The sequence below is a fragment of the Ranitomeya imitator genome, chromosome 9 (assembly GCF_032444005.1).
Source record: "Ranitomeya imitator isolate aRanImi1 chromosome 9, aRanImi1.pri, whole genome shotgun sequence".
Lineage (NCBI taxonomy): Eukaryota > Metazoa > Chordata > Amphibia > Anura > Dendrobatidae > Ranitomeya > Ranitomeya imitator.
The window spans coordinates 47,649,715-47,666,151 of NC_091290.1; the positions used below are offsets into that span (position 1 = coordinate 47,649,715).

Below are 16,437 nucleotides of genomic sequence, written 5' to 3' on the forward strand. Positions count from 1 at the left end.
ACTTCGGAGTTCTGGGCTCCCTCTAACTCTACTCAACTATTCTTTTGATATTGATGTCAATGATAATACTCTGTTAATATGGAGTATTTTTCACAATGTATTTTATACTCATATATATGATACATTTCTCCACTATTTTCCTCCCCTTTTTTATTACTGCTTTTATGTCATTTTTTGTATGCACTTGATGAATTGAACTATAGTATATATTTTTTTATAGCAGACTATGTGTTCTCTGTAGGTTTTTGTACTTCAATAGCCACTCACCCCCTATGTGATTGATTGTGTTAGTTTGTTGTAGGTGTTTGTATCTGAACCCACCATGTAATTGGTATTTTTAGGTTGTTACCCTACTTGCCCAAAGGACCGGCCCATATTTGATGAGTCAAATAGAATATGTGTAACCAAGGAGGAATGTGGCTGTTATGTTAACAATACTCACTATGAGATTGGTGGTGAAGTGCCACCTACTGAAACATGTACCACTTGGTAAGAAATACTATTTCCTACAAGTAAATGGGACTTTACCAACTAAAAGGACAAACTAGTGATACATCTGGTTCTTCTGTATATCATTGTGATTGTCACTTTATGGCAGTGCTGGTATTCAGTAATGAGCTACAATACACAAATACAGTCTATAATTATTGACAGCTAAAAAGTAATCAAAGGGAAGCAGTTGTTAGATTTAGAATGTCCCAACTACATGCACAATAAATTAGATTTTATCTGGTATGGTTTTCTATAAAATGCTGTGGGATTTAACCTTCGTCAGGCTGCGTAATTTTACAATGTTAACAGGCTGCAGATGTACAATTGTACCTTCATATATATTTTATTGAAATTTGGCCAATATATTCTGGACCAAAACTGCAGAGATGTCACGAAATTACAGCCCTCTACGGCTTTTCGAAAAAAAAAGTTATTGCAATTTTAAAACGGAATAGTTACAATTGTATCTACTCAGCCGGACGAAGGTTAAGAAGATACATAGTGTGAAATAGTTGGGCAGTATAGGACGAGACTTGACTAGTTCAATATGGCACCAAACTGACTTTTCCCCACCCAGTTATGGTTAATTGACAGGTCTCTCCCATGTATGTACATTACATAGAAAAGCACATGAAGAGAAAATAGGTGCAGTATAGAAGCTGTGCTGATATCTTAGCTAATCTTGCATCCAGCCTATATTACTGGGAGAGACACTCCTACAAGAGAAAAATTGATACTTGAATCAGGCTGAAAGTTGCATATCCGGAGGTCTTAAAATAATGAAAGAATGAAGATTGGAGAGTGAAATTGCTTTTGTATTAAAGGGAACCTGTCACCCCCAAAATTGATGGTGAGGTAAGCCCACCGTCATCAGGGGCTTATCTACAGCATTCCGTAATGCTGTAGATAAGCCCCCGATGTTACCTAAAAGAGGAGAAAAAGAGGTTAGATTATACTCACCCAGGGGCGGTCCCGCTGCGGTCCGGGTCCGATGGGTGTTGAGGTCTGGTCCGGAGCCTCCCATCTTCATTCCATGACATCCTCTTCTGGTCTTCATTCCGTGGCTGCGGCGCAGGTGCACTTTGTCTGCCCTGTTGAGGGCAGACCAAAGTACTGCAGTGCGCAGGCACTGGGACAGGTCAAAGAGGGGTGACAGGTCCTCTTTAACTAGAGTTAAATGGAACCTGTCATGAAAATAAATTCTATTAAAGAGGTTGTCCACTACTTGGACAACTACTTCTTGATCAAAATGTTTGACCCCTATAAAATAAAAAGCCTAAACTCACCTCCAGTGCTAGAACCGTTCTCGCGGTGTCAGCACTCGCACTCCCCGGGGCGCTCATGCGGTGTTGTGACACATGACGCAGGCACCCAATCAGCATTGGCATCACTGTCTTCCCCAAATCAAACATGAAAAGGAAGTCAGGACTTCTGCTGATCTATGACTTCCTCCTTATGTTCAATTTGTTCAAAGGCGGAGACAGTGACATCGCCACTGATAGAGTGCTGGTGTTACATGTCACAACAACAGCACAGGAGCACTAGGAGAACAAGTGCTGACACCATGACAATGACGCCAGCATGGGAGGAGAGAATACGTTTTATTATTTTATTGGGGTCAAGTGAGGGGTATGACAACAAGCTGTTCAAATAGTGGACAACTTCTTTAACCTGCAGATATAGGGTTAATCTATAGGGGAGATCTAATAACCATGTATAAGTATATAAGGGGACAATACAAATATCTCTCTGAGGATCTGTTTATACCAAGGAAGGTGATGGGCACAAGGGGGCATTCTTTGCGTCTGGAGGAGAGAAGGTTTTTCCACCAACATAGAAGAGGATTCTTTACTGTTAGGGCAGTGAGAATCTGGAATTGCTTGCCTGAGGAGGTGGTGATGGCGAACTCAGTCGAGGGGTTCAAGAGAGGCCTGGATGTCTTCCTGGAGCAGAACAATATTGTATCATACAATTATTAGGTTCTGTAGAAGGACGTAGATCTGGGGATTTATTATGATGGAATATAGGCTGAACTGGATGGACAAATGTCTTTTTTCGGCCTTACTAACTATGTTACTATAGGTTAATTGCATTCTAAAGCTTCCCTGCATATGCACGTAGAGCCTCATTGCCGGGAGGAGATTAACTTTATTTCTCCCTGAAGCCTCGTGCTTTCAGTTATTGAGGCATGGCCGGTGCAGGCTCAGTCACCACTTTGTGTATAAAGAGTGGCGACAATAGCAGCGCGCCCGGCACTGACTAACAGCTCACACATCATTAGAGCTTCAGAACACTGTTAACTTGCAGATTAACTTCATATCTAAAGGTTATTAGTGTTTTTTTTACGTGACAGATTCCCTTTATACACTAAAATTTCTCATTTGGTGTCCATAGTCTTTAAACAAATTAACATGCTTAACAGATGTAATTATTATATAGCAGACGTTCCGGTGCATGAACAATACAACAATATCATGGAGTATTTGTCCTTTATAAAACCTGCAAGAGATATCATTGCACTAATACATTTGTTTTCTGTTTCAGCATCTGTACCTCAGATGCCAAGGTGAACTGCATCTACAATCAATCAGGTAGACGGAGTACTGACATTATAAATGTTGTAGCATGTTTGTACATACTTGGATTTTATGAGGAGCTGTTGAATTTCTGTAGTTCAAGGTTCTGTAGTTCATTTTCACAGATGCTTTGTGATTGATCAGCAATCTTTGGTAAATAGTGATGAGCGAATGTGCTCAGATAAGGTCTTGTCCGAGCACTCTTGGGCGCTAACCGAGTGTCTTCGGCGTGCTCGAATAATATGTTCAAGACCCCACGGCTGCATGTCTGGCGGCCGTTAGACAGCTGCAACAGAAATAGGGATTGCCTAATAAACAGTTAACCCCTCCATGTGTTGCAGCTGTCTAACAGCCGCCAGACATGCAGCCGTGGGGTCTTGAACATATTATTCGAGCATGCCGAAAACAATCGGTTAGCACCTGAGCATGTTCAGAGAACACCTTATCTGAGCAGATTCACTCATCATCATCACTATTGGTAATGAAATGCCAGGTCAGCAATAAGACAAGGTCTAAAGCTGGCCATGCCCATGATTGGCTAGAACGTAGCCAGTTAGAAATCCTTTGTTCGTAAAAGTGATCCAGCTAGATTAATCTGCCGGATCAGGAAGACATTTTAAAATAAAAAATGAAACAGAGGCATGCAATATTCAGCCTATTATACCAGCAGAAACTGGTGAAAAAAATCCAAACCTGATGAAAATAATTAATTTCTGCAGAATTTTATCTTATGTTTATGGGCACCTTTAAGGGACGATCCTGATGAAGAACTTTATTCCGTGAGGCATATGATGTTATGTATCATTGGTGATAGAAGAGTTATGTAAAGGAGGATTATGGTTATTGGTATACACATGTGCCCATATTATAACAGTACCATGAGATCGCCCTTGTGAAGAACTTGATCCTGAGCAGTGCGATGATAGCCAACAGATAGTCTGTTATACACATTGGCACCCTCCAACATAGCAATGGGTTATGTGGTTATGTAGAGCCCTACAGAAATAGAAGTGAGTGTAGTGGTATAATGTATGGTGGTGGTCGATGACCAGGAACGGGTATTGGGTATATTCCTGAGGATCTAGAGCATGAGATCACAGCCAATATTATACTTGGCTATTCACTGACTACTGCTAATTGTTACATTTCTGAGCATTAAAAGACAGTGATGTCTTCCATGTGATACCATTATGATTCTATATGCGGTAAACAGCTTTTTGTAATTTAATTTCTACTTCTTGGTTCCAGCATGTTTCTGTATCATCAACGGAACAAGATACGAAGAAGGTGAAATCATATCCAAAGAAGAGCAATCTGGAATTTGCATTGAGATAAGATGTGAAAATGGTACAGAAAAGGTATATTTCGAAGTCTGCCCCACTTCAGTACCCACCACTACATCAACCACTACCATTTCTACTACTCCTTTTGTATCCACCACAACAGGTAATAATAACTGATTGTCTATTCTTCTCCGTTATGTCAGTACTACATCTCCGTAACTGTTGAGACCAAGCAGAAAATTTGCTAAAACCGGTTTAGATCTTCTAAAAAAAGTTGGAGATTGTTGTCTAAGGTTCTGTTCACATATCCATTAGTTTTCCATTTGTAATTGATCAAACACATGAATACAAAAACAACAAAAAAGATCTGTAACATAATTATCAAGAGGGGATGCAAAATGGAAAACAAAGTTTCTGATTTTGAATGGATATGTTGAAAAATGGACACTGTAGTTTCCGGTTTGCGTTAGGTTCTGGCCCATTTGTATCAGATCCGGCTTGATTGGTATAGATCTACTGTTTAAGGTAAGTACATTACTAGCAAATCGGATCCATTAATCAATGGTATAAAGGACGGCCATTGTTTATGATCAATTTCCCTTGAACTTCAATGTTAAAACTGGATCAGTTTCCCAACCATTCTTTTGGCTGGTCAAAAAGGTGTGTAGACTACATTTTTAGTTCCAGACATAAAATTAATATCAAAAGTAACGGAGGCACAACAGAAAACATTTGTGATTCTTATGTTCCCAATCAGGAGAATAGGGTCTGGTCCTAGAACATTTATAGTTCTGTTTTGTCCCAAAATGGATCCAAAAAACAGAAATGACTACAGGATATGTAAACAGTCTTATTATTTTTCTGCAGAGGATTTCACAACATATCAATAAATGTCTTATCGTTTATAACTAATATGTAATATAATACTTTAAAGGATGAGGGTTTCTTGCTGGCTTAAAATTTCTAGTTTTCACTAACATTTTTAAAGAAAAGATAAGAACAATATTTCTTTTTTTCTTTTCTTTCTTTCAGTCATCACCACAACTCCATTGACATCAACACCACCTCCATCTTCAAGTAAGAAGTTGCTACTGATGTAATTTATAATTACATATGAAGTTTTGCATGTTTTTAAACTAAATTAGATAGTAAACATAGTTTTCTATAAACTTCTACAGTCAAACATATCTGTAAGCACCTTGGACCCTCCAATGTCTTTCCAGCCACTCTGGTGCAGCCATGCATTTAGCTATGACTGGTACTGGCCCAAAGAGTGAAGCTCCTTCATGCTCCTGATTATAGGTGTCTGGGGAATGGAATATCACCACACATAGGTGGTCCTGAAGGAGTCAGGGTGGAATTTTTTGCAGTAAATTAGCTTAAGCCACTTCAGTGTTTGCTCCCTTCCTCTAGATAAATTAGGTTTAGTAATTATAAAAGGTTGAACTTGAAGAGCTTATATGTTTTTTTCAAGCTACTAACAAAGGACCTTGTTGTTCCCTTTTCTTTATGATGTTAAAGACAACATTTTGGCGAAATAGCATGTGTCCATTTATATATAATTTTCTTTAAATATTTACTCCATTGCCTCAATATTTTGCGCAACTCGCATGTTCTTTCTTATAGCTTGTGTTTATGAAAAAGTCTGCCAATGGACCGAATGGTATGATGTGAGCAAGCCAGGAACTGATCTGGGAAGTGGAGATTATGAAACATATGATGAGATAAGAAAGCATCATGAATTCTGTCAAGTCCCAGAGCAGATTCAATGCAGAGCGGTAAATGCTCCTGACGTCAGCTTGGAGGAGTTGAAACAAGTTGTATATTGCAATGTATCCTATGGACTCGTCTGCCGGAATAGTGACCAAAACAGTGAAAACAACCTTTGGCAACACTGCTTTAACTATGAGATAAGAGTGGATTGTTGCGATTATGTTTGTGCTCAACCCACAACAACTACACCAACTACAACTACCACATCTACTACCACAACAACAACTCCTACAACAACAACTCCTCCAACAACAACTCCTCCGACAACAACCCCACCGACGACAACTCCTTCAACAACAACCCCATCAATGACAACTCCTCCGACAACAACCCCACCGACGACAACTCCTTCAACAACAACCCCATCAACAACAACTCCTCCAACAACAACCCCACCGACGACAACTCCACCAACAACAACTCCACCAACAACAACAACTCCACCAACAACTACACCGTCAACAGTCACTATTCCAGTAGAAACAACTACAAGTAAGAAATATAATTCAATGTTAGCATAATAAATAGCCGGCAGAGCATTTACTGTGATTTAAATGGTTATGGAGTCAAAAGGAATTATCTTTCATATTTAGCATAGAAAAATGACAAGACAAAATGAGGAGTAATGCAGAAACGGGGATAATTTGTGAAGAGACAGAATATATGCACTGATTGCTTGTGGAGTGTAAAAACCATATATACAGTATTTATAGAAAGTATGCAAAAGTGGTTAATTAGAAGTTTCATTTGTCAAATTGTAATCCATCCCTGACATCTTACCGACTCCTTTTACTAAACCCAGGGTGTCAAACATCAGTGTTGGACTGGGGCTTCAGGGGACCACCAGTAACATTGATATTTGGGGCTCACTGTTTACCTACATGTAATATTACTTTACCTTCATTTATACACTCCATAGTGTATATAGTAAACTGGGACGTTGTTAAATGAATGATGAGATGATGTTTTTGTCTATAATTTATGCACGAAGTGTATTAAGTCAAGCACTGTTCATGTGGGAAGCCCAATCCTGCGGAGAGGCCCATCGGTGAATTCTCCTGTTCCCCTATGAAAAAGCTTTTAAACAACCACCAATCAGTAAATATTTACTGATCACCTATCATTTAGTGCCGCCAATCTGTGTGTTTAAATAGAAGCTTAGTCATGGACTTTAGTCTCGCGTCATACATCAACTTTATAACTACTACTATCTTTTCTAGAACAGCTTAGATAATAATCAATAGACAATATATTGCATAAAAGAGGCAATGCCATCTCCTCCATTAGACCCCACTATCATGTGGTCAGGTCTAACAGTGAATCATGTCAAGACATTAGTCTGCTCTCCCCTGTATCTGGATGTTTCAGTTTCAAGTTGACTGATGCAAAATAGTAATAAAAAATAAATAATGAATGACTCCCAGAGCCTCGTGGGGACCATATTATGTTAAAAAAGCAACTAAAACAAAAGAAAGAAAGTTATAAGGGACAGTAATCTGAGACCATAAATATACATTTAAACAACTGAAACAATTAGGGAACCTATTTGTAGTTTAATTTAGTGTTAAATTCCAAATTTTAAAATAAAAATCTATAAAGTTTCAAGAGAAAAGAAAAATCTTTGTTACACATTACAGCTAAAAAGCTGAAACAAATTCTAAAAATAATAAAGAGGTGGTCAACACTGAAATACCCCTTTTTTCAGGGCATAAATAATTTAAAAAAAATAGAAAAATATGCCAGCTTGGTGTCAAAATACGTTATGGAATAAAAACCGCTCAATCTCCTCTCGGCAGGGATTTTAATTTTGGTAGCACGACATCGTGCATCATCCTAATTTGAGCAAGTATTATACGTAGGTCATCTTTTTCCACTCAAAAGGACCCTCTAAACACAATACTACCAGTTCATATTTACAAAGTCACTTGGGACTCATGACCAGTTTTGGAAAGCTTATATCTCTCAGGGATATCCCGGTCCAATATGTCCCCTAATTACCTCTCCATAACAGCTTGCCAAGAGCCACTTTGATGTCTGATGAGCAGTTGAAATCTGTTATAAGTTTTTGCTTTAAAAATTAGTATTTGTGTAGGTAAAGATGTTGGGACAACTTGCTGATGAGTTCACTACTCTGAACCCTAATTCAGACTTATTAGCTTAAGCTGCAGAAGAGAGCTATTGCCTATTTGAGGTGACAAACCCTGAAGACCTGATGGATTTTCCTTATGGCTTGGTCAAGGTAGAGGTACACTGGACATCGGAGATGTCCTCCAGAGACTTCTACCCTTGAATCCTAAAAAAACTTTCCCTGGAGAGCCACCAAATGAGAAATTCTGCATTTTTACAATATTCATTCAAATCAGTGGGTTGTCTGTGTCCCAAGTATGTGGGCCTTTCCCTATTTTAGGCATCACGACATAAATTGAATACATGAGTATTTAGGCTCTTACCTTGGATAGTTGTATCTCAGACCAAATTTAAGTACGCGACTTGTATGCGAAACGTGTTTAATTTTTATGATCTCCTCTTCATATCCTCATCCATACATGTTTTACATGTATGCAATTTTTAAGGAAATCACAATAAAGGAATTTTTTTTTTAGCATTACATTTGGAAGCTGGATTGCCTTTCTCTTTTCAATGTTGTCTGTGATATGCAGGGCAGGATGGGTCCTGCCAGGTAAGAGATGCTCTTATAACAATCCTCCACAATAGCCAAGATTCCATTAAAAAAAGTTATGTAATAATTATTATTACAAAAAAAATCTACACCGATTTAAGTTTTAAAAAAGTTTTAGAAATGATAGAATCCATTTGATGAGATGTCATAAAATACACCAAATTTTGAATAAATGTTGAGATTAACGTTTGCATTTTATCACATTTTGCTCTAGAAGACACATTCTAGGGTCATGACAAACAAACACAAAGTGTCAAAATACATGAAATCTCAAAGCAAGGTATGAGCTAGTAAGTTTAGTAAAATGGAAAGTTCTCATAAAATACGTATTGAAAAAGTTACCATATGTACTACATTAGTCTGTAAGTATATAGTCTCTACATCATGCTGCTCTCAGTTTAGGTAGCAAACGCCTAATGATGGATTTCCTTTTAAAACAGATAAATGTTCTTTCAATCAACTATAGGTCTACTGAATATTTTATTGACTGTTTAAGTATAAACATGTCTCCTGATTTCTGTAGGTTGTAACTGTAACCTGGAATGTGAGTGGACAGACTGGTTTGATGTGAGTTATCCCAAATATGAAATCGATGGAGGGGATTTTGAGACATTTGACAACATCAGGAATAAAGGACATACATTTTGTGAGAAGCCAGAAAACATTTCCTGCAGAGCGGAAAAATTTCCAGATATACCAGTAGACCAGGTGGGACAGATACTGACATGTGATGTCTCCACCGGGCTCATCTGTAACAACAAAGACCAGACAGGGTTTATACCTGTGTGCTACAACTATCAGATCAGCGTATGCTGCCCACCGCCTTTACCCGAATGCTGCAATCCTTCAACCTCTCAACCCACCACTACACCAACTGCAACAACAACTACAACAACTGAGAGCACAACGCCAACCCCAGGTAAAGTAAGGGTGGGTTTATAGTATTCAATGAACGTAGTTGAAGTCTAAGTGAAATACTGGCCACTTTCAGCAGCAGATATCATCATCATCATCTTAAGCTGAAGGATTACAGTAAGGAACCTACACAAACAAAGCAAAGCGATCAAACAATAAAATATAGAGAGGAACTACACACATATCAAAACGCTGTAACAGTTGACACAACACCATCGGTTGACTGCTCTATAAAGTCTTCTAGCATAAGCCAGCAGCTGTTGTATATTCTATAGGAGCCATCACTAAATGATTAGTAAGAGATCAAACCTATGGCTCACCCACCGATCCGATCAATGAAGCACTGCATTAGTGTTGCTATTAATCTACATCTCTTTCTATGTTTATAAGGCTGTATAGCAAATGCAGCAATGTCCTTTTATTTGAATGGAGCCACAGTGGGAGGCCAAGGATATGTGAGAATAGAAAGAATGACAAATCATGGTAGAGAAGTGTAACCTGAGAAACAAATTTACTTTTTGGGCCATAGGAGTTAGTGTGAGTGACGCAGTGCTCCGGCATGACTAGTAGCCTATATTTTTATTCTGTATCCTCTAGCAAATAAGTGTATGTCATGCACATATGGTTTTTAATTCTTTTCTGCATAACAAATCTGATTCACTAGAACATTATGCAGAACACAGTTCATTGTTTTCTTATTAATAATCTGTAGTGTCATTCCTCTTATTAATTCCTACTCTGCTTCTAAACACATAAGAACCTACAACTACCACATCAATTATATATGAGCCAACGACGAGCCCCACCACTACCCCGAGTGTGACAACTTCACCACCAATAGTAACGAGCACAACTCCATCTACCACATCAACTACATCAGTGACGACAACAACAAGCCCCACCACTACCACTAGTGTGACAACTTCCCCACCAACAGTAACGACCACGGGACCAACTCCAACCAGTAAGTAACACACATCTTTCCATTGGAGACTAACAGAAAGAGCAAATAATAGTCTAGTAGAAATTCTAATTTTGCTGCTAATTTGTGTTCTATATTGATGTTCTCTACAAAATCAAATTGGATTTTCCTGTCCAGAGATGTTGAATATTGTTAATGAACACAATATTATCGGATCATGTTCAGAAAGTCACCCAGGACTTAGGGTACCGTCACACAGTGGCATTTTGATCGCTACGACGGTACGATCCGTGACGCTCCAGCATCGTAACAATATCGCTCCAGTGTCGAAGACTGCTGTCACACTTTGCAATGTACGATGCTGGAGCGATAATTTCATGACGTATGTGCGATGTAGAAGCCGTTGGTTACTATGCGCACATCATATACAATATCGTGCACACCTTTGTTACACCATGCGATCATGCCGCCACAGCGGGACACTAGACGATGAAAGAAAGTTTCAAACGATCTGCTACGACGTACGATTCTCAGCGGGGTCCCTGATCGCAGGAGCGTGTCAGACACTGCGAGATCGTAACTATATCGCTCGAACGTCACGAATCGTGCCGTCGTAGCGATCAAAATGCCACTGTGTGACGGTACCCTTAAGATCCCTTTATCAAGTTTAATATCTCCTGCAGACTTTCTGGTTAAACTTGTTTCTGGAAATTACCTTTCTTCAGTAGACTGACTTTGGTTTTTTGACTTTCTGCTGGAGCCTCCAGCATTCTTCTCATGGATTCCTAAAGATAGAGGCTCTGGGCCATTGAGATGTCCTTAGAGGCTTCTCCTCTTTCACACAAGTGCAATTAAATGGATCAATAGAAGTCAGGGAGATGAGTTCTTTAAGGAGTTGCCGCTTTGAGCATTATGCAGATTACAAAATATCTCTATGCTGATACCTCCAAATCTCTAAGTTTGAAATATTAGCTGATTTTATATTATATATCATACCTCTTAGAAACACGACCATTAAGATTAGTTTTAGATTTATTTCAAAATTTGATTGACTCTTTCAGTATAAAATGTCTCCTTATTTCTGTAGTTGACTGTTACCAGGAATGTGAGTGGACAGAGTGGTTCGATGTGAGTTATCCTAAATATGAAATTGATGGAGGGGATTTTGAGACCTTTGACAACATCAGGAATAAAGGGCATACATTGTGTGAGAAGCCAGAAAACATCTCATGCAGAGTGGAAAAAGTTCCAGATATACCACTAGACCAGAGGGGACAGATACTGACATGTGACGTCTCCACCGGTCTCATCTGTAAAAACAAAGACCAGACAGGGTTCATGCCTGTGTGCTACAACTATCAGATCAGTTTATGCTGCCCACCTCCTCTACCAGATTGGTGCCGATCTTCAACCTCTGAACCCACCACTACAACAACTACAACTAAGAGCACAACTCCAACCCCAGGTAAAGTAAGGGTGGGTTTATAATATTCATTGAACGTTGCTGAAGAATAAGTGAAATACTTGGGACTTTCAGCAGCTATCATCTTCATCATCTTAACATGAGGGATTATAGTAAAGAAATTACATAAAGTAAAGAGGTAAAACAGTAAAATCTAAACTACACACATATTAAAATGCTGTAACAGTTGACACAGCACCATGAGCTGACTACCCTTTGTAGTTTTAGCATAAGCCAGCAGCTGTTGTATATTCTAAAAGAGCCATTACTAAATAATAGTAAGACATCAAATGTATGGCTCACCCACCAATCCAGACAATGAAGGAGTCACAGGACTGCATTAGTGTTGCTATTAATCTACATCTCTTGCTATGTTTACCAGGCTGTATAGCAACTGCAGCAATGTAATTTTATATGAATGACACCACAAAGAATTTCCCTGCACAGTGGGAGTCCAAGGATATGTGAGGATAGAAAGAATGACAAATCATGGTAGAGAAGTGTAACCTGAGAAACAAATTTACTTTTCAGCCATAAGAATTAGTGTGAGTGACGCAGTGCTCCGGCATGACTAGTAATCTATACTTTTATTCTATATCCTCTAATAGATGTATGTCATGCACATATGATTTTTTTTATTCTGTTCTATATAACAAGTCTGATTCTCAAGAACATTATGAAAAACACAGTTCATTGTTTTCTTATTAGTAATCTGTGGTGTCATTCCCCTTACTAATTGCTACTCTGCTTCTAAACACATAGAACCTCCAACTCCAACTACCACATCAACTACACCAGAGACAACGACGAGCCCCACCACTACCCCGAGTGTGACAACTTCACCACCAATAGTGACAAGCACAACTCCAACTACCACATCAACTACATCAGTGACAACAACAACGAGCCCCACCACTACCCCGAGTGTGACAACTTCACCACCAACAGTAACGACCACAGGACCAACTACAACCGGTAAGTAACACTTGCAAACCTTTCCATTAGAGACTAAAACCGAAAGAACAAACAATAGTCTAGTCTGATTTAGCTTTAAGTTTGCGTTATATATTGATGTTCTCTGCAAAACCAAACAGCTCTTTTGCCTTTCTGCTGGAGCCTCCAGCATTCTTCCCTGGCTTCCTGAAGATAGAGGCTCACTGGGCCAAAAAGAAGTTTGTCAAGGCTTCTACTCTTCTATCACACAAGTGCAATTAAATTGATCAATAGAAGTCAGGGACATGAGATCATAAAGGAGTTGCCACTTTGAGCATTAGGCAGATTGCAAAATGTCTCTGCTGATACCTCCAAATCTCTAAATTCGAAACCAATATGGCCTGAATTTATATTTTAGATCATACCTCTTATGAACAGACAGACATTAAGATTATTATTAGATTTATTTAAATATTTAATTGACTGTTTCCAGTATAAAATGTCTCCTTCTTTCTGTAGTCAACTGTTACCAGGAATGTGAGTGGACAGACTGGTTCGATGTCAGTTATCCTAAATATGAAATCGATGGAGGGGATTTTGAGACCTTTGACAACATCAGGAATGAAGGACATACATTGTGTGAGAAGCCAGAAAACATTTCCTGCAGAGCGGAAAAATTTCCAGATATACCAGTAGACCAGGTGGGACAGATACTGACATGTGATGTCTCCACCGGGCTCATCTGTAACAACAAAGACCAGACAGGGTTCATACCTGTGTGCTACAACTATCAGATCAGTGTATGCTGCTCACCTCCTTTACCCGATTGGTGCCGATCTTCAACCATTGAAATCACCACTGCTACAACTACAACAACTGAGAGCACAACAACTACAACAACTGAGAGCACAACACCAACCGCAGGTAAAGGAAGGGTGGGTTTATGATATTCAATATCCACTAAGAAAATATTAAAGTTTGTAATATATTATTAACCTATTTAATATAGAAATATTTCTTTATCTTGGGCTGATGGAATTATTTTTACAATAAAGCTATGTTCACACGTTGCGTTTTACAGCTTTGTTTTAAGCAAATTTTCTGCAGTACAAGCAAAGTCTATGAGATTTCAAAAATTTCATGCACAGTTTTTTTCTGACTGTTTTGTCAAAGAGCACATTTTGGCAAAATGCAGCGCGTCATTTCTTTTAGCTTTTTTTTAGCATTTTTGCAGCGTTGTGAACCCATTAAAAGCTATGGGTGGTGCAAAAATCGCTGCAAAAACTCAAGTATTGGGTTTTGCTGTTTTTTTTTGGTGCCAAAACTTGATGAAGTTGAATCAGATTTTTTTTATGCACTAAACTTTATCAGCATACACAAGAGTCACATGTACCCTGACAAAAAATACAGTTAAAAATAGCACCAAAAAATGCAGCAAACACTAAGCAAAAAAACTCAGTAAAAGCTAAGCAAAACCTGCTTTTTGCAAGCAGCTTAAATGTGGCTTAAAATTGGCATAAAAAAGCTGCAAAAACTCAACGTGTGAACATATTCTAAGCCTAAGCAGAATTATCAGCACTCAAAGATAATGGCTGCTTAAAGTTCCAAGTAAAACAGTTATTCTCCGGCAGTGTCTATCATCACAACCTGGAGAATTTCAGTAAAGCACTGACACAGACAAAGTAAGGCGGTCAAACAGCACAGTCTAGAGATGAATTGCACACACTACAACAAGCTGTAACAAACAAAACCTAAGATAGAAAAAAATGAGCAAAAATCCATCTGTAAGTATGTAAAGAGTAATAGTGCATATAAATAACATAGGACACGTATCAAACACTGCTTTATATATAAAAATAATTAAAATACATCCTATCACGAAAAAGTGTACCCAAACCAGGATAGCCCTATACTAGCTCTAATATTAAAAGTTTACCATGTGTAAAAAAAAAAACCTCTAAGTAAATAAGGGCAAAGCAGGACTAGAGTCCAACTGAGTTTACAAAAAAAAAAAAAAAAAGAGCAGGAGTATAAATTGGTTTGCATGCAATGTGTAGGAGCATGTTCACACTGGCCATTAAATTAACTCAGTACAAACAAGAGTGTTGGCTACAAACGCATAAGTGCCAGGGCAAGTGATGCAGTGCTTCTGCAATATTGTATATTTTTTATTCAATATCCTGTTGCAGATACTTATATGTAATGTATATATTGGTTTTTACTCTCCTCTTTCTAGTTTACTAGAACATAAGGTTATGCACAGTTCATTTTTCCTTATTATTTATCCGTAGTGTCATTCCGGTTAGTAATTACTACTCTGCTTCTAATTATATAGAACCTCCAACACCAACCAGCACATCGACTACAACAGAGACGACAACGACGAGTCCCACCACTACCACTAGTGTGACAACGTCACCTCCAATAGTAACGAGCACAACTCCACCACCTACATCAACAACAAGCCCCACCACTACCACTACTGCTAGTGTGACAACGTCACCTCCAATAGTAACGAGCACAACTCCACCACCTACATCAACAACAAGCTCCACCACTACCACTACTGCTAGTGTGACAACATCACCTCCAATAGTAACGAGCACAACTTTACCACCTACATCAACAACAAGCCCCACCACTACCAGTACTACCAGTGTGACAACATCACCTCCAATAGTAACGAGCACAACTCCACCACCTACATCAACAACAAGCCCCACCACTACCACTACTGCTAGTGTGACAACATCACCTCCAATAGTAACGAGCACAACTCTACCACCTACATCAACAACAAGCCCCACCACTACCACTACTACTAGTGTGACAACATCACCTCCAATAGTAACGAGCACAACTCCGCCGCCTACATCAACAACGAGCCCCACCACTACCACTACTACTAGTGTGACAACATCACCTCCAATAGTAACGAGCACAACTTTACCACCTACATCAACAACAAGCCCCACCACTACCAGTACTACCAGTGTGACAACATCACCTCCAATAGTAACGAGCACAACTCCACCACCTACATCAACAACAAGCTCCACCACTACCACTACTACTAGTGTGACAACTTCACCACCAATAGTAACGAGCACAACTCCACCACCTACATCAACAACGAGCCCCACCACTACCACTACTACTAGTGTGACAACTTCACCACCAATAGTAACGAGCACAACTCCACCACCTACCTCAACAACAAGCCCCACCACTACCACTACTACTAGTGTGACAACTTCACCACCAATAGTAACGAGCACAACTCCAACTGCCACATCAACTACATCAGAGACAACAACGATGAGCCCCACCTCTACCACTAGTGCAACAACTTCACCACCAATAATAACGACCACAGGATCAACCAGTAAGTAACACTTGAC

The 16,437-nt window shown here is 39.1% G+C and overlaps 1 protein-coding gene across 2 annotated transcripts in view; it reads left to right on the forward strand.

Moving 5' to 3' along the window:
• The window catches only part of MUC2 (mucin 2, oligomeric mucus/gel-forming), a 98,458-nt gene that overhangs the window by 33,317 nt on the left and 48,704 nt on the right, over positions 1-16,437 (forward strand). For both annotated transcript variants that reach the window (XM_069739320.1, XM_069739321.1), the window contains exons 26-36: positions 342-489; positions 3,037-3,083; positions 4,317-4,514; positions 5,384-5,428; positions 5,978-6,616; positions 9,328-9,723; positions 10,477-10,683; positions 11,729-12,106; positions 12,866-13,078; positions 13,556-13,960; positions 15,372-16,421. In XM_069739320.1, coding sequence (XP_069595421.1) covers positions 342-489; positions 3,037-3,083; positions 4,317-4,514; positions 5,384-5,428; positions 5,978-6,616; positions 9,328-9,723; positions 10,477-10,683; positions 11,729-12,106; positions 12,866-13,078; positions 13,556-13,960; positions 15,372-16,421 — 3,726 coding nt within the window. The remainder of the gene's footprint in view (positions 1-341; positions 490-3,036; positions 3,084-4,316; positions 4,515-5,383; positions 5,429-5,977; positions 6,617-9,327; positions 9,724-10,476; positions 10,684-11,728; positions 12,107-12,865; positions 13,079-13,555; positions 13,961-15,371; positions 16,422-16,437) is intronic.